Here is a 22793-nt window from a genome sequence, read left to right as displayed (position 1 = left end):
AGAGATAACCTCAATACAGCGCTGTCATATTAAAGTAAAAGCGCGCGATTCATTGGCTCGTGTTCGGCGGCGGCGGGGCCCGCTTGCTTGTTGTTAGATTAACCGGAAATTTATGCAGAGATTACTTCAATTTATGTCGGATTTAAGCAAACTGCTCGACAGAGGTGGCGGATCGTATAATGCACGCGCGTATTAGCGGCGGCGGCGGCAGCGGAAGGCAACAACGCAAACACGAAGATCGTGTCGCGCGCTTGCACGCACAAAGCCGCCGAAGAAGCACGACGGCGCATTAAACCGAGTCCTTAACATGCAGGAAAACAAGCAAGCAGCACAAACACGAGGTTATGTTGTCAATCAATATCGGCTACACCAACAACGCCCTCTATCGCAACAACCAACGGATAGTGTTTGTAAAACAGTGATCTGCGGCGATGATAATAAATCGCAATTTTCCATTCGATTGTCTCGAACAATGCGCGCCGCCACATCACACCCAAACCCATCGCACCACCCCACCGCGAGCGGTGTCGTGCTCATTTGGCCGATTCGATTCACATGATTCATTGAAATCGATTATCGTCGGGTCGCCGGCGCGCTTCCATTGTAATGCGCGCCGGGGCGATCGGATGCGATCGCACCGCAAAAGCGCGCACAAAGCACGCTCGTGCACCAAGGCCCCCAGTGTGCCCCCTTGTTGCGCCGGCGAAGACCCAAAGCGACGCGACGTTTCAATAAGCTGACCGCAGAGAAGACATATACAACAAAATTCCAATCGGTTTGATTAAAATCCTCACCAACTCACAAACACACTGTATAACCATACATCTACAACCCACAAATACATCTAACCTCAAAAAATAAAAATATAAAACATATACAATGTGTTTTCATTAATTTTTAATTTTTTTTTACCTAAAACCTAAACACTCTGTATAAATATCACAACCATGCTATTATTGGGTTACTCCTGCGCAAAAGGAAACCGGATATAATACCCATGTGTTATAATGATCATGTAATAACAACTGAAATTCAATTCGCATCAATATCAAGCCATCCGATACATAGAATAACCTCGCCTATCCAAATACAACTAGCGCCATCTATAACCGCTTCTGTGAAGTAAATCACGTGATTTATAAGTCTATTATCCAGCGCTTATTCCGTCTGCGGATAGAAATGTAAGGGTTGAAGCACTACAAGCGTTGTGCAGCTGTAGGAAGTCTTCTGTTAAAGATATATTGGACACGATGTCCTAGAATCCTTCGAATCGTCCGAAATGAAACTAGCGAAGCAGTGATAGGACGACAGCAGTTACAAAACGCAGACATCGGTCCGGGAGACCCAAAGGGTCTTCGATTTTCACGGAAACTATTATACTAGCCAAGTGAATGTGAGATATGTAGACACAGAATGAGGAGCTAGTGCGGGGTGTGTTAATAGTCTCGAACACAGAGGCTATGTGCGGTTATCGCGCATAATGGCGAACGACGAATGATAATAGTGCGCGTCAGTGAATGATGACTGAAGCCGGCCGGGGCCCGGAATGGAAATAAGAGGGTTGATTATGTTTCATTGGGATGGTCTGGAATATCCCAAGGGAGCAACTCTGCTGATAAAGCGACGGGTTATAAACTTTGAGGAAATTTTTTCTTTGTTCACGAAAAGTTTCGGAAATGATAAAACTAGTGTGTATTTGGTTGCATATCTGATGTATCTTTGATGTCTTTGATTAACTTACGTTTACGTTTACGCCTCATCGAATTATGGCGTGTTTGGTTGTTTTGGTGTATTCTTGGTTGCCTGCATTGTTCAGCTTAATTCAATGTATTTATTCCGCTCCGCAGCGCTGCGCCGCATTACCAGCAACCCACTAATCATCTTATCTCATTGCGCGCCGCGGTCTACAAGACGTAATAAGATGTAGTTGCACTCCAGCGTGTAAAACCTTACAATTTTCAAAGCAACTCAGCGCGCGAGCGTCTTTCATCTCGGGATTAACTGATTACACAAACGATAAATGCAACATTTTAATTTCGCGAAAATTATAAACATGCTGAAATCGTGCGGATAACGTACGCGCACATTGCACAATGCACATTACGCTATTTACCATTACTGGCAGTAACTCTTAGCGCTTGATCTACGAGTACGTACGTTATGGCTTATGGCCATTATGGCCGGCGAGCGCATGCATAACGCATATTGGAATTTATGCGCGCCGTTCGCTTGCCAAGGCGATAAAAAATAATAAATAGTTCGACGCATAATATAACATCCCCAAACATCGTATGCATACAGTGTGTTAGTACACACTCAATTTTATAGGTTAACTTTCAAATTTACGATGATACGGTAAATCAAAATTTACGACTGCGAAAACAAATTCATAAGAGTAGCAAATTGTTTAGAAATCATTTAACTTTACTGCTATTTATATTGCAATATTGGTTGCCTATGTTATATCGCTGTGGTATTAATTAAAAGCGAATCGAACGGGCCCGGAATTAAATAATAATAATAACCGTAAAAGGGACGTCGGTTTTAAAGAGCGCTCTAGTGTTTCGGTTTCGGGTCCGTTTTGCTATTTTCCGGAGCCGGTTCGTTGAATTATTCATGTCCGTCGGATTTCCTCGCAAAAGGCATCTCCGCGCGACGCGGATCGAGGATTATTTTTTTATTCGCTGGTTATGCTCTCGCGCTAAGCAATAAAAACGCGTGCGTTTTTTGTTCTTCTTTAAACATTGAACATACTACGCTACTAGGGAAAATAATCAACGGCGAAAACTAGCGAGAGGAAAAAGGTTGACATTGACCGAAAAAAGTTTCACTCGCAACTTTGAGTCAATCTGAAAACTAGGAAATAAATGGCAATGGGATGAGTTGTGGCATATTAAGGAAGAAAGAAGCGTAGACGACGAAAATGGACAGTAACTTTTTATCACTTCAAGTGGCGGCGGAATGCGCCCCGCCCGTATAAATAAATGATGTCTATTTATCTTGCGCCGAATTTCTCCGAACGCAACAAACAAAAACACACACAAAAAAAACCGGCGAGATGACAAAGCGCAGAGTGATGATAAAAAATGAACGTATCCCTAATTGAAAACGCCATAAATCACAAATTAGCGGTGATGCGCCGAATTACCGCCATTCGTCTTCCGGCCTCGGCTTGTCGGCCATCTTGGATGATAACCGGGCGAATCGGAATTACGCGCATTTCATCCGCAAGTGACAAGTTTTTACGTGCACAAATGTTAGACATTAGAAACTTGGAATTGTGACGGTGACGTGCACGTGATGAAATTACGCTCCCATTATCCCGGCGAGCAAATGTAAGTTTGATAACTCTCCCGAACTCGACAGAGTTGCAAGTTCGCAAATTGCGTGAATTGTACCAGGAATAAAGTTGCTAAGCTTAGAGATGAGAGAATTCTCGCATCTTACCTTTATGAATCGGCGTGCTTTCGTGAGGAGACCTAAGGTAGTATGTTTGGATGCTTCGGGTCCCAAGGGCACTATCACCTTGAGATCATCCAGGCAGTGCCGCAGGTGTGCGCGTCTGCAAAAAGAGAAAACAAAACTTTAAAATACATTGCCAGATAGATTTCGGCCTTGAAATGTTCATTAACTAATATGGACACACTGTATGTGTGAGTGTATGTGAGGCTATAAGTGGTTTGTGTGTAATGTTGTTTCGCGAGCCAGACTTAAAAAGGGCATGGAACAAGACCAAAGACCAGTTTTCTGTACGCGCGCACGGCACGTTTCGTTCTATCAGTATTCTAACTCACGTCTTGTTATAACCTTTAGTTATTGCCGGCCGGGCGAGAGCCGGCATTATTCGCATTCGCTCGAAAAGTAGACGCGAAGTAAATAAACGTATCGAATGCGCTTTACGTGTGCATCGCGCGACGTGGCAACAAATCGCATGTTGTGCAAGAACCACAGCGGCCATTTTCTCTCAACACACACACACATTGTGTAGATTGGGTTGCATAACCAAAGCTCAAATTTACGATTTTCAAGGCTTTTATCTCGAAATGCCTCGCGTGCGCAAAAAGTTTTCCATAAAAAGATAAAAACAAACGTCCGTATCATTATCCCGAATTACGTCTCGCTCGCAGGGGGCTGGTACAATGGCGAAAGTAGGAAAACATTATCCATCTTCGTTTCAATCTAGGCGCGCGCGTACGACGCGGGGCGCTTTGTGTGCCGGCGTCAGAGTCGTCTCATCATCAAAGTCGACGGGCGACGCCGGATTCGGGATTCGCCGTGGTCGTTCCGGTTCGAGGTTCAAGTATCAGGCTTATCATTGTCGTAAATGCGAAAATGTGAGGAAAAGGCAATTGACGGAAGGAATGGCGGGCGGGTGGCGGCGACGATGAAAAAAGCACGAACCAAATGGAAAAATAGAACACTGCCGGCACCACTTAAAGCTCGCTCTCTTCCCCGGGCGCCGAGAGAGAAAGAGAATACTCGTCGTTGCATTTTCCGATTATTTTTCCGCCCGGCGACATAAATTTCGAACGCGAATATTGCACCGGAAGGCATCACTCACGGAAACGGCTAGTTGTCATTTTATCCGCTAGGTGGAGCTGCAAAAAACAACGAATTCTATGCGAAATAAAACCACGCGGAGATTTTAAATGATATCCGAAGCAAAAATGTGCGCTCGGGAGATTTTTCAAAGACATTTCATCAATTTTTCCAATCTCTCTCCGATATCGCGTGTGCTCGTGCGCGTCCATTTACTTTATTTGCGCGCGCGCTCGAATTCGGAATCTCGCTCGAAGGCGCGCGCGTCCACTTTAGTACGTCAACGAGTTAACAAGGACGACATCGATGCGCAGCGTCCGTCGAGAGATTCGCATGCACATTCACATTCGAGATTTCCACCGAGTCGAATTTCAATTTAATTTTATTTCCCCGGCAATATAAGTATACCGTGTATATTGAGTTGCCTACTTATATAATACACGAGTTCATTAAGCAACAAATCTTATCACGCCGCGCGCGCATTTGCATACGTTGTTTTTTTTTTCTCTCCACCCACGCCGAACGAAATTGCATAAAATTGCAGTTAAACGCTGGCCATTACCGGCGGAGTGCATGAGGGAATGGCCGCACAAACGGCATTTATAATACCGCTTAATAGATGTTATTTTCTATTCGTGCGCGCACACGGCACTTATCTAAAACATCGCGGCCAATTTAAAAACGTAACCTTTTCGAAAAAGAAATTCCGCTTAATTATCATAATTCGATATTTGCTAGTGTGGTTGCCTATATATGAAATTAGTGTATATTTGGTGGCATAAATATTCAGAGGTATTCGTGTCGGGCCGACAAAAACACACAAACAATTACAGAACGCGTCGCCGCACATTTAATTATGCACTCGGCGACTTGGTGCAAATATCAACACAACAGGTTCGCCGAGGTTCGATGCGCATTACTCGCATTACGCATTCCCTCTGCGACGGCGCGCGCGACGCGAGTATAAGATAAATATTTATGACCCGTCTTTGTATTTGCCGTGTGCAATTTTCAGCTACTGAAAGCGATAAATTTCGCTGCGCGCGCGCGCCGAGGACAAAAACGTCATAACTTGCCTAATGAATGACTTCGAAGAGTCAAGTACCAATAAATATTACGCGCAACAAGCGCGTAAACACAACCAACAACCAATAGGTATCATCATAAGTGTGAATGTGTGTAGTGTTGGTTGCCTAGCGTGAATGTTTAATTCGATTCAAACTTCATCACTATTTGCGAATCTTAAATTCAAGGCGTGGAAAGCACATGACAGTTTTCCCAGCCGGGCGCAATGAAGCGCGCAGGACGCAATAATAAGGGTGAGAACGGGCGCACGTTGTTTCGCCACGCTCTCGTGCTTCTATTAAAATAGCGACCGCAGAACCCCCGCGCGCCTCCGCCAACCTGAAAACCAGCCACGTCGAAAATGAAAACCAACTTCACTCTATTGTTACTACACTGACATAAAATATACAGTGAGTTAAATATAAAAATGTGTCTACTTCCACCTTTAAAGCCAGTTTCGAGGCACAAAAACGGCTTTTTAAACATTAAAGTACTTTAGTCACGGATTTTAGCCACGAGGCGGAGCTTGATATAACTTTTTTGAAGATATATGTATTTTTTTCTACATCCAGCTCTAAAATACCAGTTTTCCACGGTTTCGAGACACAAAAATTGGTAATTTAATCATAGACGACCAAAGACGTGACTAAAGTATCACTTAGCGCAAATAATGCTTAATAAACTATTAACTCACATTTTATTTATAGCTTAATTATAGAGAAACGACAACTTAACTCTTAGCATAAATTTAAAAAATTGGTTTGGTGTTGTTTTAACAACGCGAATAAAAGTAAAAACTACGCGAGTCCTTTTATCGCCCTCGCGTGCGACTTAATTTAATTATAAACTCTCGCGAACAAAGCGCGTTGTGCAAAAAACACACGTAGCTCATAAACAAATCCGCACACAGCTCGAGATATATCTATATATTTGCATCGTCATCTCCGAGTGCTTGTGCACTTCGCCTGCATTCGCGAGTTTGCGAGAGATGGAGTTCTCGCAAAGAATAAAACACAGCGCAAATCTAAGGCAAATAAGAAACAAGCGAGGAGCGCGCTGCACGGCGCGCGCGAAAGCACTTTAATTTCATTTGCGCTTTATGCATTTTACGTCTTCGGCGCTGCGCACTGTTTGCTCTTTTGCATGCAGCTCTCATCTCGCGGGACGAGACGATGCGCAGAAAGATGTTTTCAGCGAGATCTCTATTCTTATGTTTTGTTTATTTCGTTATCATCATCGTCATCTCAATAAAATTTCAACGCGCAATCAACATGAACTTTTCTTTTAAAATCCACATTTTTTTCTTTTCTTTTGAATTTTTTTCAATTTAAACACATTGTATGTGAATAGCATTAAACATTTACACCATTTGCATTTAACAAGGACTCGGCGCTGTCTCTCTGCGGTAACACACAGACAAGAAAGGACAAAAAGACGCGCGCGGAAAGTAAAATCGCTCGACTGCGTTTTCGATCCGACGCGTAAAAACCGCCCGAATAGAGACGCGCCGCGCGCGCTTTAATGTCGTCATTAATTTGCATTTTACAACTTGCGTCCTGACCGTACTTGCGGCCGTTTTCCGCCTTCCGGCAAAAACACGCCGACGTGTAAAACTCCCAGCGCGCGCAATCTAAAGCGCGAATCTTGTTCCAACTGTGACGCGAAATGTATGCGCATGTTACAAAATCCTACAGGGTGTATTATCAGCAGCACTTTATCTCACAACAGCTTCATTGTGATAAACATCACATATACCTATTTTCCACCAAACCGAAAAAAAACATTCCTCGGCGAAATTTAATTTCACTACGTTGACATTGTCTATATTCCAAAAATGCCATCCGAAAACGTCGGACAAAATGAGGAAAATGTTTTGATGCCAAGTGCGAATAAATGCGATAATGAAACGTTGAGGAATGCCAAGGACTTGGCACGCGCGCGCGCGTGGCGTTTATTACTATTTGGAAACGTCCGCATTTTAACGCGCGTTTGTAGGTTAGGTAGCTGTATGGTGGAGGCGCCGGGCATCGCATTGATATTTAATAAAAAAATTATTAAATTTGCTTATAATTTTTAAATATTCCCAAACGCAAACTTTTCACTATTAATTTAAATATTCCCTTTGGATAAAGTTGTTCCCGGCAGCTGCTTTTATTTCGCGCGATCCCGCTCCTTTAATTTCTCTAATGTTAACAAGTTTTTTACGCCGACGCTCGCTAAACTTTCCTAATTAAAAAGTATTAGCAACTTTTAACGCTGTTGAATAATAAAAAAATTATTTTTCTACTTGCCTAAAATGAATATTTGCGTTAGTTGTGATAGTTAGGCAACCAATATAACACCAGACCTGCAGCAGCAGCACAACTACACGAATTATAAAAGATTCATTATTTTAAGTGTTGAGGCGTTGAGGGAAAGATTAAAAAGCATCGGCGCTTCGTCCGGGCATAAATCACGTTGTCTTAACATCCCTCCCATTCTCACACACATATACCTACTGCGCGGAACACGGTTTTTACGCTTGTTTTGTTGCTTCACCTAAAATGCTTTTACATCATAAGTCATAAACGTAATGCCGGATAATGCGATAGTGCCCGGGCATGTTTTTTTGGCGCGCCGCCATATTGGTAGCAGCGATACAGATACACGTGTGTCATGTTGGTTGCCTACCATAAAATCGAATAAATCTATATTATGCATAGCAAACGTAAATAATTTCAAACAATTTATATGCATGTTTTCTGTGTGTCAGAAGGGAAAAACACACAAAAACCGGGCAACTTTCTGTATTGCCTTGCATCCGATAGTTATTTGTTTGTTCAAATTCGTATAATGCATAATAAAAAAGTTTCGATCAGATAGAAGAAATGGCGAATCGATTTCTAATATAAAACCCACCGACCGCCGACCCACCCCCAGCGCGATTCCGGTCTAATGTATATTTTCAGCACACACGATATATATTCAAATTTGTTTCCACGCTGATATTTTTTTTCTTCTCTGTTCGTGTTCGATGCACATTCCTTTGTTTAGACATCATAATATGTTCACATACAGTGTGTCTTAAAAGCTATTATATATTTTTTTGGTTGCAAACAGTTTTATTTCACTTGGTAATCACTTGCTGAGTGTGGAAAAGTTGCAAGACAAAACAAACGAATAAAACGCGCGCCCGCCCCCGGCCCCGAAATAAATGAAATGTAACGGTAATTGTTAGTTTTCTGGGGGCTGCGGCTCGGGATATTCTGATTGAAAAAGTTAGCCCACCGCCGCCGCCGAGAAGATTACTGTTTTACTCTTACACTTTCGAAACTTTACGTTTTTTTCTCTTTTTCTCTGGCCGCCCCTTCACTTGTTTGATTGTTTTAGTTTCTCCACAACAAATTAACCGATTTTTTTTTGTGTGTGTGTGTTTCGGTTCAAGTACAGACCATAATTTAGATTACTAGCCGCATGAAGTAACAAAATTGAATTTCTACGCTGTGCGTAATGTGTTGCCTACCCTCCCGGCGCCAGCGGCGGCCCTATTCGAATGGCCGGCACTCGTGCGAGATTTAAGTTGATTTGCGTCGCTCGGTTATTTAACAAATTGATGTAAATTCGTTGCGCCCCTTTTCCGTCCCATTGTTGCCCCGCCGGTAATGTATTCATTCGTGCCGCACTGCGAACGACACACAAACAACGTGTGAACTACCATGTGTCCTAATTAATTGCAAATTTCATTCGGCCGAAACAAAACAAAAACAATCGCTGGCTAAACAGAACTTCTTCGCCTGCTGATACAATGATGAAATTTATTATATCGGAAAATAGGTAGGCTACTCAACGTGCAGGTCCGAATGACCGAAGAAAAATGTTTGCGTAATATTGTGATAGATGGCGATGAGGTTGGGTTATGTTTGCGTTAAATTAAAACAGAGTGTATGGGAATGTTGTTGATATTTGCACATAGGACACACAACCGTGGGTGTGCTGGGGGGGCGGTTGTGTTGGCGGCGGGAATGTTCGTTCCAGGGCGGACGAAACAATAGAGAGAATAATGTGCGCGCATGAAAATGTCAGCGTGTTTCAGTGGATAAATTCGCGCACAAAGAAATGTTAAATATTTCGTGGTCGCGAAAACGCTTCCCGCGTGGCATGTGAACAATTTATGCGAAACTATATAAAAAAAAATGCAACCACGAGACGAGATAAAAAAAATATACGTAGATATATATAAAATGTCTCAATATTTTTCCTTAATTTTTTGTTCCTAATCCCGGCTTTTTGTGCGCCGCATTTTGCTCGCTTTTGTATAAATATAAATGACTCCATAGCCCATAGAGCACAATCACGAGCGCACGCGGACTCGTCGCGTTGTTACTGCCCCGGAATGGTGTGGCATTTATTCGCCGGCGGTTTTTACGATCGACGAGGCTTTTCAGCCCAGAGCCAGAGCTCGCGCAGCGAAACGCTCAAAAATAATACCAAAAAAAGTCTATCGCCCGTCGATAGGATGGAACCCAGAACGCGCGCAATTTCGCCCTCGGTGCGAGCGCCGGAAAATTCGACAGCGCGCTCACCAAGGAAAGAAAAAAATAAATAAAAAGAAAATGCACACACAGAGTCTCCTACACCGAAAAACCCAAGGAGAGAGAGAAGAGAGAGGAGCGAAATGAACGCGCCGCGTGGTGCTTAAATTGTCAAATAAACAAGGTTTAAGGACTAAAGTTTTCATTGTATCAATGGCAGACGCAGAATACGGAAATATAAAAAATCAACCCTCCGATGAAGAAAAAAAAGTTTGGACTAGATCTTATTATATAACACATTGGCCTAAATTAAAACATAATAGGACGACAGGACGATAAACGACAACGACATTACGCCGCGCTAAATTTAATAAATTCCCACGACCCATGCGAAAATGTGCGGAGGAATCCTTTTTCGCCGCGCATACACAGCACCCGATTATCGCGGCCCCGGGTCCGTCATAAGTAACATAAGAAAACCTCCGCGTTAGGGTTAGGTTAAAAGTTAGGTTATGAGACTAAGGAAAATTTAATTAATTCTATTTTAGTTTAGTATTAGTAGAAGACTCGCAAAAGTTAATTTAAATATTTATGTAGAATGAACATATAACTAATGCGCATGCGTGAGTTTATATCTTGCCGGATATGTATTTTTAGCAGTTTGCAGGTGTTTCGCGCGTTCGCGAAATGGCCGAATGGCACTTAAACCGCCCGTCGCCTCAATAAAAGCGACGCACCCAGCCGCAACGCGCCACACGCCGCCCCCCAGCGTCGTTGTTTCGTAATTAATAACGAAACTTTCCTACTTTTAGTGCGCGCGCTTCGGAAATATGAGAACGCTAATGTAAAGCACCTGGAGGTCCACAACTCCTCAACACTAAAAGCCAAATTCATAATATGAAGAAGAAGAAGAAAAAAACATGTTACGAAAAACAAGATGGCTGCAGCGGTGATGTGATGTGAAGTTCATTACACCGTACAAGCAGGTATAGTGTAGGTACACTAATTGGTCCATTACGAACACTACTAGATGCTGCTGGTGAAGGCGTCTGGAGGTGCTTAAACAGCACGCGGTAATCAACGATGACGCTAATCAAGACCTGCGACTCGCGTCGGTTCTCCCGTCGGGGTCGTTTCGTTACGCTCCCCCTGATGCAGGCAATTTCCCCCGTCGGCCGAAATAAAAACAATACCAACACTCGAAACTCGGCGCGTTCTGCGCTCGCCCGCCGAATGGAAAACAATGTGTAATAATGGTTGCAGCCGGAGAAATGTACGCTAAGGAGGACTAAGTAGCAGTATGCGCGACGCCGGCAAATGGAAGGCGATGTGGAAAGTACGCGAAAGCTCGTAAAAGACGAGCTTAATTAACTCAATTAAAATTAAAGCAAATTTAATTAAGCGTAAAGCGCCTCGGAGACGCGCGCGCGTTATGCGCACGGGCGTTTCGGAGCTGCGCCGCGGAGCTTTTGTTTCTATAGTTGTAAATTTAGCTGCGTTTTATGTTCCGGCCAAAGTTTTGATTGACTACTCGTTTGCTTAATTAATAACAAACTTTGAAAGTTGCAAGTTTGAATTTTCCACGGAAACAAAACCCAACTCAATCAAGCTTTTATAAATATGTATAGCAAAAAAATATATTGCGTGTGTTACATAAGCACAACCAATTATATGATATAAATAAAATGCAAATGTTAATAACCTGAAATAGCGCAAAAACCACGAGTGACACGCATGTGTAATAATTTTCGCCGTTATCTTGCGGCAATAATTTAAAATAAAAAACACAGCGCATAAGCAATCAAAGGTTAAAGATACACGTGCGCGCAGCGCGAGAGAAAAAAATTAAAGTGAGAACGAGATAACGCACAGCACGCGCACGAGAGGGCTGTTTTCCACCGATAAGTCGGTGATTGTCCGAGTCACGCACGGAAAACACAACAAATCAGTTTCTCTACGCGCCCACGGAGAGAAAAAAATTTTTGTCGTAAAAAACCACAGGTTCTAGAACCACAGGAAAAAATATAACCCGCAATATACAACTATGTATAAATGATTAAAAGTGTTGGCGAGTGATTTGAAAAATTTAATACGATATGATGATGGAAGAAATTACGTCCGAGTTGTTGTTTTGTTCGAGCGCGCGGTCGAGATTTGTTCGTGACGTGCACCCGCTTACATAATTGCGTTTGATGGGTCAATAGACCGAAATGCACGAAGTGACGAACGTGATTCATGTTCCACGATAGTTCATCGAGTCAATCAAATATTTAATAACGCCCTCGATTTTGAACTCGGTTAAAAATACACCACATACATAATGTTTAAGTAAAAATAAAATAGAAAAAGTTTGTGTGTTACCATTTCCTTCGGCCATTTCAATAGATAGAAGAATAAATTACCTGAAACAAGAAAAAATAATTAAATATAAATAAAATTATAAAGTTTTTATGAACATATGGTATATAGAATATGTTCCAACGTGTATCACTAATGACACGTTTGAAAGCTCCGCGCACATAATGATGAATTAAGAGTGGCAAGTCAAGGACGAGTTTTGGTATGCTGTGTATGCAGTACAAGTTACATTACTTTATATGTAGTATCATGAAATAATCAGAAATTACTAAATTACTGAATGTTTATAAATAAAATAATAATAGATGTTTTTGGAAGAAGAAAAAAGTTCGATTCAGCATTATCGGTAAAAGGCACTAATTCACTGATAACTGCGCGCAATAATTTATTAATGATTAGAGAGCATAAAAGCATTATAATTCATCGGGGAACACATTTTCGGCATTTCCGCGCGTTTGGCGGACGTGTGGAGGCGCTGATTATTTATAGGTTATTCCAGCATCGGCGCGTTTTGTTTGTGTGCCACGAATCGATGGCCATTCTATTATATTATACCACTAAATGCCATCATCTCTTGTCAGATAATTTTAGAACATTAATTTTTATTTTATCTATATTTATTAAAATAAAAATATATTTCGACACTTTTTCCACGGTTTCGATAGGCGAAAAATGGTATTTTAGTCACGGTCATGACTAAAGTACTTTTCGACAGATTTCAAGTGCGTGCGCGAACTCCCATGCACTTATAACCTTACATTACACCGTATTATGCCAACAATGTTCAAAATTCTAAAATAAAAAATTCAAAAACAAAATTAACCTTGAAAACTCAGTAAAAAATACGCAAGCATCACGCAAAACGTTGTTAAAGTACCACATAGCGCACTAGATACTTAATATTAATTTTATCTACATTTGTCTATTCACGAAAATAAAAATTAATGTTTTCTAGATAAAATACTAGACAATGGCTCTACCGTGACCACAAAACCACACAATGCAAGTCCACACACAAAAAATCTACTTCTTGCGCTCGGTACTGCAGCGCACTACTCCGTGAATGTTGTTCGAAAACCAGAAATGGAAAATATATCGCTCGTGCCCTCGGGGGTCGCTCGGATCGTGCGCACGACCGACGGTAATGGCCCACGACTTGCCCAACTATCAACCTTACTTACTAGCCTGTACATTGCACCGAGTGCAACAGAGTAAGCACCGGACTGGTCCGCGCCGACCATCTGCAACTTCTTGCGCTCGTATCTCAAGAACCTTCAACCTGAAGAGCCCGCCGAGAAGAAAACCACCTTGCACTGTCAGCCCGAAGCTGGATGAATGTAAAATATAACTCAAACACGCCACACACTACAAGTATTGATTTAATACAAGGTGTTGTCACCGTTGTCGTGTCAATAAAATAACTTTCCGGTCTGTTTCCGGCTATTTTAATATGGAATCTATCAAGACACAAGCAGGTAAAGCAAAGCAAGGAAAAAAATCTGTTCTTATACGCGCGCCTGTTCCATAAAACATGAGAATCAAAAACCTGGACTTACAAATATCCCTCGTCATACACCGAGTGCATATATACTACGTGTCGTGTGTCGCGCCTACCTATCACCTCTCCCTACAAAACCCTCCTCACACCGAATAGGTATGGAAAGCTTCCCGCATGCCGTGCATTAGAATAACATATTTTTGCACACACACATACAGACATACACGCAAGGTTTTCCTTCATCGGCACGCCGCCTCTTTCCGGAAAACCCAACAAAACGCCCGCTTCCGTATGCGTCGCGACGCTCTCATTTCTCATTCAGCCGCGCGCCGCGTCCCTTTCATTTCCATTCTTCCACCGCAACTTTCTATTTATGCCTTTGCGCGCCGGCAGACATCTGGCATCAAGGAAAATCTAAAAGGTTTTCAACGTGGCCGGGGAGAAGAGAAATACCTGCGCGTATTTTTACAAATTAATTTTTTTCGCTCTCCCGCAAAGCGAAAATATAATAATAGTGAAGAGGCGGGCTTTTAATTGAAAAAGTTTCGAATTACAAATGTTCGCATGTGTGATATGCGCGGCGGACATGCGAGTCGCGCGTTATATAGTTTCAAGCAGTGCAAACAATACGCGCGGCAGTATCGAAATATGATTCGCAAACAGCAAACATAAATAATTAATGCAAACAACAAACAAAAAGCTGTTTGGCCGGTGTAGCAGTAAATTAAAACGCTAAAAATCGCTTTTAATTAACTTTCGGAAAAAGTAAAAACTGTGTTTTACAACCCGAAATTTCGCGCGCGCGTATGGAGGATAACATGTGTGTGCACGCGCGGAAAATACAATTTTTATGATTTTTACTGTTTTCGGCGTAATAAAATGTCTCGCTCGAATTGAATCCGAACGAAGTTAACGTTAAAGTTTGATTGTTTCGGGAGAGAAAACTATTTTCAATATTACTCTCTTCTGCGCGCTTCGACTTGCGACGTCATCCAGGGATTTGAATTTTTATTTGCTCGCTTGCATCTTGTTTTCCATCTAAACATAAACGTAAGATACAAGGCGAGCTTATTGCAACCGGCGGTTATGGAATAAAAATAGCAAATAGAATTCTGTTGACGTTAAAATATCTAAAATAATAAAAATATTATTTTCGTAAACCAAAGTCGCAAATTTTATCAACAAAGATAAAAGCATCCAGAGAGCTCGCATCCAGACATTGTGTGTAACTATAAAACGGGTTTCACGCGCGTCCGTCTTCGGGGAAATGTAATCCGGCAACCGGAAACTGGCTATCCAACAACAACAATAACAATATCCACTACAAATATCCCGACGGCAAGTTTTAGAGTTTTAGTTGAGAAAATATTTACCAAAAAAACATGTTTTTACTTCCACTTTTCCCACGGTTTTAAGACACAAAAAGTGTACTTTAACCACGGTCGTGACTAAAGTACTTTAGCCACGAAAAACTTCAAATACAAAAACTAAACGTGAAAATTCAGTAAAACTAGAAAAATACGTAAAAATCACATCGCTAAACGTTGATAAAGTGTCACTTAGCGCACTAGATAATAAATATACAATTTTACTCCCGATTTTGAGACTTTCGCGTGATAAAAATTAAAGAACGGTTATGTAGCCGCCATTCCATCAATTTTACTGCGCCAATATGTAATGGCGCGCAAGTGCGCCATAAAGCCGCAACGGTATTAATAAAATATACCTCCGCTACCTGTATAAAATCAAAACAAGTAGCGCGCTACGATGGCGGCAAGACGCGCCACGGCTCCGATCGGCTTTTAGCCGATGTTTACGAGCGCGTGCATCGCACAAAAGCTCCGCTTTTAAGTATAATTCCGAATATTTTCGCGCGCGCGCGCTTACTTTACTACGCCATCCTAAAGTCTATAACAATGCGGCGCATCATTATCGACGTTATGCGAAGTGCGGCGTGCGCGTAAACGCAAGCTAAACTTGAACTTTATCACGCGGATATTATAGTTTTACATCGAAATCTAATACTTTTCATATTTAATATAATTTGTAACAAAATTTATTGTGGAATGCGGTTGCTGGGTGCACCACAGCCGCCGCCTCTCTTACATCACAAAATCGCAAAGCGTTTCGAGCTCTTAGCTCTTTCATTTTACGACTGGAGCACATGTCACATGAAATGCGCGCCCGTCATTTCGCAACCGTCCATACATACACGTACCTAGCATTATACAGGGTGTTCAAAATATTTAAAAATTCATTTTTAAAATAAAAACTTCAAAATAATATTTTATGAATTTAAACGTATTTTTATCATAAAATAAATATTTTTTCAAACCGATTTTATGCTGGTATGAATTCTACAACCGCCCCCCAACATTCCTTTCCGTCTTTTATGCGTTTCGTGCACAATACGCGCGACCGTCATAGAAATATGCCACACGGTGTGCGAGCGCAAACAAACATCCATCCGTCATGTCGAAATCACACGGACTAATATACAGAGTGTCCCACAAAACTCACCAAAAACCTAATACAACCCCAACCAACTTAAAACACTCTGTATAACATATCAAACGCAAAATGTACGTAGTTATGTAGTACCTCCAACAACGTGAAGTGCAGTCGCGAAGCAAATCCACCACAAAGACGCGTTTCCATTTCCGGACGACGCTATGCGATGACTCCCGTGAACTTCGTTTATCATTGCGCACGACAATCATTAAGAAGATTGCGCGCAGTAACTTTCAACCGACGGAGAGAAGTTTGATAGTTGTTGATGTCCACAAAGGAAAATATCCGTAAATATTTTACTCGTGTCTGCTGGGCGTAAAACCTAAGTGAGTGGATTCCAGATTACGCATTCTAGGTTTGTGTTGTTCCAGCCATAAAGTCAGTTGGGGTTTGAGTGCAGGTCTAAGTACACAAACAGTGCGCGTATATATTTAGTCCAGGGAATCATCCCAGGCTTCCGAGAAAGGCAGAGTGCCATTATCACGTTGCATCTACTCTCCAACCCTCTTCGGTGGATGTTAGTGTTACAACATTAGAAGATGAGTATTGACGGGCGCACGGCAAACCTCAGAGCAGCATAAACTGCAATTGCAATTTGGGAAGGTATTTAATTCCAAGCCGTTTGTGTTTTGTATACACACACACAGCAGACATTTATATAGTAGTATATAATATACAGGGTGAGTGTTCGACCCTTTGTGTAATTTTTTCTCTAGGGTTTCGCTGCGTCGGGAGTAACTAGAAGGAAATTCGTAGTCCTTCATTAAACTTTACTTCATTCGCCGGAGAGATGCGTTGCCTTCGTGTTTATCTTTCGACTCATTTCGCTTCAGTTTCACGGAATGAAACGCGCCGCGCTTATTCATCATTGTATTTTTTTTATTCTTTTCCTCGAGAGATGCGTGGGAGGCCGGCGGGAAGATTTAAAGGGTCTGGGGCGTGTTTGTTACATTTTTACTCTTACAACCCATGGCTATCCCATTAAAACAGTGATCTTTCGGCTTGGTAAATGCCGCCGTCGAAATTTTCATCAATTATTTATTAGTATACTGTAGCGAAAGTTGAACAATGAAGCTGCTGATGAGTTAGTTACACATAGCAGCGGGCGCGGGCGCAAAAAACCTTCCTCTTCTTGTTTACACAAGTTGTATGACACAGTTTAACACGCTGGGCGCGCACAAATTATAGAAGTCAAATTGGGAAAATGAGAAAAGTTAATGCGGCATTTACATATTCATCGTTTTTCGGCGCGCCGCCGCCGCCGGGGGCGCTGGCATTGTGGAGTTGCGAATTGCAATTATAAACTTGCCGGCAACAAAATACTCAACGGCGCGCATAATGACGCGTCGCCGCATAAAACACACACCAGTACACATACACGCATACATACATGCTGGGTACTTTGAGGCGCGGGAAGGCCGGGGTGGCACACGCGTTCGCCAAATTGGAAATATGTAAAATATGTTGGCGCGCGCGTATATCGGAATGTCATTCATAATGTACGCGCGACTGCAGCGCAGCCAGCGAGCTATTTGCAGTTTTGCGTAACTTTCAACGCCGCCATCAATATTAATCGACGCGAATGCGCACGCATTAATTTCTCGCGAATGCCAAAAACGCGAATATCATGCGGAGTTATTGCCATCGGTTGCATTCGTAATGAATTCACAAAATTACTAAATGCAGCGGAATATTTTCAACTACATTTAACCTCAAAACAAAAAATAACCAAACATTAAACTTTTACGCGTAGCGACATCTGTGTAATCATTTACAAACTGGTTATAAACTCAATTACTCTTGTAAAAATGCCGGTAAATATTTCCTGAAGTCTAAATATGAATTCTGCGTCGCTCAGTTGTATTCACTTGTGTTATGTTTAAATGATTTTGTTGTAACGTAACATGCACCCCAACAAATTAGCTGAAAAATCGTGCTTAAGTTATAGAAATTTGCATTGCAATTTGTAGGGATGTTGGGATCATAATTGCAACAATATTTCAAATGTTACCATCGATGTCATGTCTTGAAAAAATATTCTAGCTCATAATTTCTAGAAATGAAAATATTTTTCGTCTTTACACAGAGAAATTCTACCGCAATAACGAAGAATTAATATAAATAATTTAAAAAGTAAACCAACCGAATTGTATATCGTATTTGACCCTCGGAATAAATTCCGACACATTCGTCCTTGGCGAATAAGAAGGAAAAATGTATAAAAGTTACTCAAATAGAAACGTAACAACGAATTCCATTGTCCTGGCGTCTAGCACTTCTCCGCCCGCTTCCGCTACCACCATATTCACATCCAGCGGTGGCACATCGTTCATCGTCCCCATGCTAACCGCCCCCGCATGCGCCCGGGGATTTACACACGCGGCGAATTGCGGTGCCTGCATGTGTGTATGTGTTTTTTTCTATTTCGCCCGCCCGTCTCGTCGTCGACGCGCGCTTTGTTCGATTGTCCTCGATTCCAAGTCGTCCTCTTCAGTTAGATCACCGCGGACGCGCGCGCGCGCTTCTTGTTTTATTGCTTCCATTGGATTTGCCTCGTCAATACCCGCCCGATACGCACATGCTCGCATGCGAATAATAGAAGCACAAAATAAGGAACATCTCTCAACACACAACAAAAAAAAGTCGAACAAAATGAAATAAATTTAATTCCGCATTGGCGGACACACTGTATGTTAAAGCAATACTCAATGGTAACCTCTTTGTCGAACATCACACAGGCAATGAATGCATTCAACTATTTCCACTTGTGCGCGACGTATTTTTACATCTTTACAGCCGCATTGGCATCGCTGGAGAGAGTGTGGTGAGCCACCCCTCTCGAGTCATTCTCCTTTTTTCGCGCGCGAATTCGCTTCGGCGAAAGAAAATCCTTTGTGTCAGACGTTTTCGAGTTCTCGGCACTCGGCGTCCGCTGAATGTGTGTATGTGTGTGTGTGTGTGTCACCAGCGAGAGCTGCTATTTTCCATTGTTAACTGGTTTTCCAGCGCCGTTAACAACTTATAAGGCTACCGGAGACACAGCACGCGACAAAAATAAAATCATTCACTTATTTCTAATAGAATTTAGGTGAGAAGCCATAATCAAGTGTCTCGTCATGAAGCAATAAAAATTTGAATAGTGCAATGCCATTATCTAAAATGGAATTTCTTGTCGGTTGAGATTTATTCGTTTCCAATCGCAATTCGCGAAGAATTTGCATTTTAATTAAAATGACCGCTGCGCAGCTATACTCCCAACATATATTATAACCTAACCTCAACTTACAACTCCCCAACAGGGTTGTGTGTTGTTTATTCTGGAAACTTGTAACCATATGCGCATCATCCGCCTAATAAACACTCTTTTGTTTTGTTTAGTCTACAGCGTCTAAAAATTTTCGACTAAAACGAAGACATTGTGCTAAATATGAGAGCACTTTGCTTTGAGAAGATCTTAAGATCAACATCGAAGCATCGGAAGAGCACAAAGAAAATGTTGACTTAAAACAAAGCGTGCTTCGAGACGCGATGCACGAAGTTATAACAATAACAGCATTGTTTAAATATTGACGCTTTGATAAGTCCGAGGCACTCGAGCGGGACTTAAAGACGTTTTTATTTTACAAACATCATCATCGTAAAACATTTTTAATGTTATGCACTTATAAGTGCTTTCAAAGAGGTTTCACCCAGACACCGACGCCATCTATGATGAACTTTATACACGCCAGAGTAAACTTATATAATCTTATAACTAAATAATGCATCCAGGTAGTCTGATTTCTGACTAAATATTCCTTATCCCCCCAAAGTTGATGTCACGATGCGGAAAATCCGCGTCCGCACATTATGAAGACAATGCAGCGAGACAAAGCCACGAGACATGCTCGAACGAATCCCGGCGCGGCGTGTTGTGGGTTGTGCAGAGAGGGCTCCTCGGCGAAATGGCCGAATTATTTATGTTTGATCGGAGAAGACGCGCGTGCGGTCGCGCGTGGCATTATGTTTTGTGTCGCTTTGTCGCTCCGGGTTTGCATCCCGGTATTATTATATAAATCCCGGACAAGAAGCGTGCAAGGCAGAGCATGGCCCCGTTAAGAGTTCGGTCACCGCAAGCCACATCACGCCGCATTAGGTGGATTATTACGTTGCGAAAACAATAAAAACATGAGTTGATAATTTACTTACTGCGACGTTTACGATGATCATCATTTCGGCAATAATTAACACACATTTTACTATTAAATCAAATCAAACACTTCACTGCACGTCAACGTGTCTAAGTTGCAACTAAAAACTAAAAAATAATCTCAACAGGTGATTCCTTGATGTTGCAAATGTGGACCCCGAAACTCCTTGCGCTTGCACTGTGTGAACCCCGGTTTGCATGCATCGCGCATGCGCACACCGCTTGCATATGACTTGCGTTTTGAATAAAATCGTATAACACGCATGAAATCATATAAAATAAAATAACAGCGTTGACGTGCGGTGCGTTTAAGCCATTTACGCGTTGGTATTCAATTTCATTCGACATGTTAACTAAATAACCACCGATTGCAGCGCGTGTGATTGAAGATGGGGCATTACACTACACATTTTAATCTCTCTGCAAGCGCTGTCGTGTTCACGCGTACGCCGCGAGCCGCAATCGCGCATGCGAGATGCGAAATTTGATTATGCACGCAATTTCAAATCCGAAATTGAATTACGATTTTTTTGCGCGTTCGCGGCGCGTTCGTTAAAAATTACATGTTGCACGGATAACAGGATAACCTCAAAATCGTTATCGGATAAATTGGTATCGTATAAATTGGAAAATACCGGTATTTATATTGGAAAACCGGTATTTTTTCAGATAATAAAAATTTTCAATTGGAAAAATTAAAAATATTCATAAAAACATTAATAATTAATTTTATAAAAACCGGTATTACCGGTATACCGGTATTTTTTATTTAAAAAAACCGGTATTTGAATTAAAAAAAATCGGTATTTTGATATTTTGATTAAAAAACAACATTTTGAATAAAAATAAACCGGTTAACCGAAATACCGGTATTTCAACTTAAAAAAATACCGGTATTTTACTCAAAATTCATAAATTTTTAGGTTATTAAACATAATTTGATTATTAAGTTAATTTTTGACATGTTTCAGGCCCCAACAAGTAAAATTACGCAAATGTATATTAATACAATTAATAACACAGTGTTTCGCCCCTTCTCTCATGTATATTGGGTTGCCGAAAATGCGAATGATTTATGATTGCGGCAAATCATCGCCCCCATAATACATAATAAACATAAAATCCATTATGAATACTTTCACGCTCGATTTGCCGCCGATATTTACACCAGATCACACACATCACGCGCAAATATTTTCAAATAATCAGAAACACTGTTTTCATTCCGGGCGTATCGATCGACAAGTGCGAATAATAATACGCACGGGGGGTTGTATACGTCGGGGCGATAATTGAGCGCGGCGCTTGAGTTTTTACACTCGCTGTTTGCTTTTTTTTTTCTTCTCTACTCAACGGCCGAAATTGCAAATTCCGCGCGTCGTGATATTTCGTTTCATCCCAGCGCGCGCGCGCGCGCGTAATATACGAGAAAAAATCAAATATGTATGCGCTGGGATGTGGGGACGCACAACCGCCACCCCCGAACGTGATATTATACACACACATACATAGATATCCAGAGAGATAGCGAGGGATAAATATAGACATAACCAAAACAAACGCAGCACATGTTGGTTTGAAAGATGGAAGACAGGCTGAGTTAGAGCGGGGCGCAGAAGGGCAGTCGTGTCCCCGGGGGTGTAATAACGACACGCGGGGCCGGGCATCGCGCAGGACAAACAAGTCGTTATAACCTCATTATATAAATCACTAATGATACGGGTCTATATCGAAACACCACAGCTTTTATCTCTTTTCCTTCGAATTTTATCTTGAAAATCATTTTGTGACAATAGTAATTAATCTACAATTAATAAATTTTATTTTTTTTTTTTTAAGAAAATCTACTCTATATGTATATTTATACGTGCTTTAAAGCGGATGAAAACCGCTGTTTACCAGTTTATCACCCATGCGTATACATTGTGTATAGTGGGTTGCATATCGTGTCGCGCATAAATGCGCCGCGACAATAGGGATCAAAAATTGAGTTTATTAACACATAAAATATTCATGGCTTAAACCACACACAAAATTTACAAATAAAAACCTCAAATATTCTACGTGGATGATAAAAATTACAAAATTAAACTTTTAGGTTATGTTTTCGTTTATTTCTATG

At 41.5% G+C, this 22793-nt stretch overlaps 1 protein-coding gene across 4 annotated transcripts in view; it reads right to left on the bottom strand.

Annotated features, from left to right (window-relative positions):
• LOC135800242 (max dimerization protein 1-like) overlaps nucleotides 1-22793 on the bottom strand; it is an 83435-nt gene that overhangs the window by 13698 nt on the left and 46944 nt on the right. For all 4 annotated transcript variants that reach the window (XM_065313411.1, XM_065313413.1, XM_065313410.1 and 1 more), the window contains exon 4: nucleotides 3448-3562. In XM_065313411.1, coding sequence (XP_065169483.1) covers nucleotides 3448-3562 — 115 coding nt within the window. The remainder of the gene's footprint in view (nucleotides 1-3447; nucleotides 3563-22793) is intronic.

Source organism: Atheta coriaria, unplaced genomic scaffold, assembly GCF_025399875.1.
Source record: "Atheta coriaria isolate IRGN ID8LTWV9N9 unplaced genomic scaffold, Caltech_Dcor_3.1 hic_scaffold_10_pilon, whole genome shotgun sequence".
Lineage (NCBI taxonomy): Eukaryota > Metazoa > Arthropoda > Insecta > Coleoptera > Staphylinidae > Dalotia > Dalotia coriaria.
This window is presented reverse-complemented; position numbering and strand designations above follow the sequence as displayed.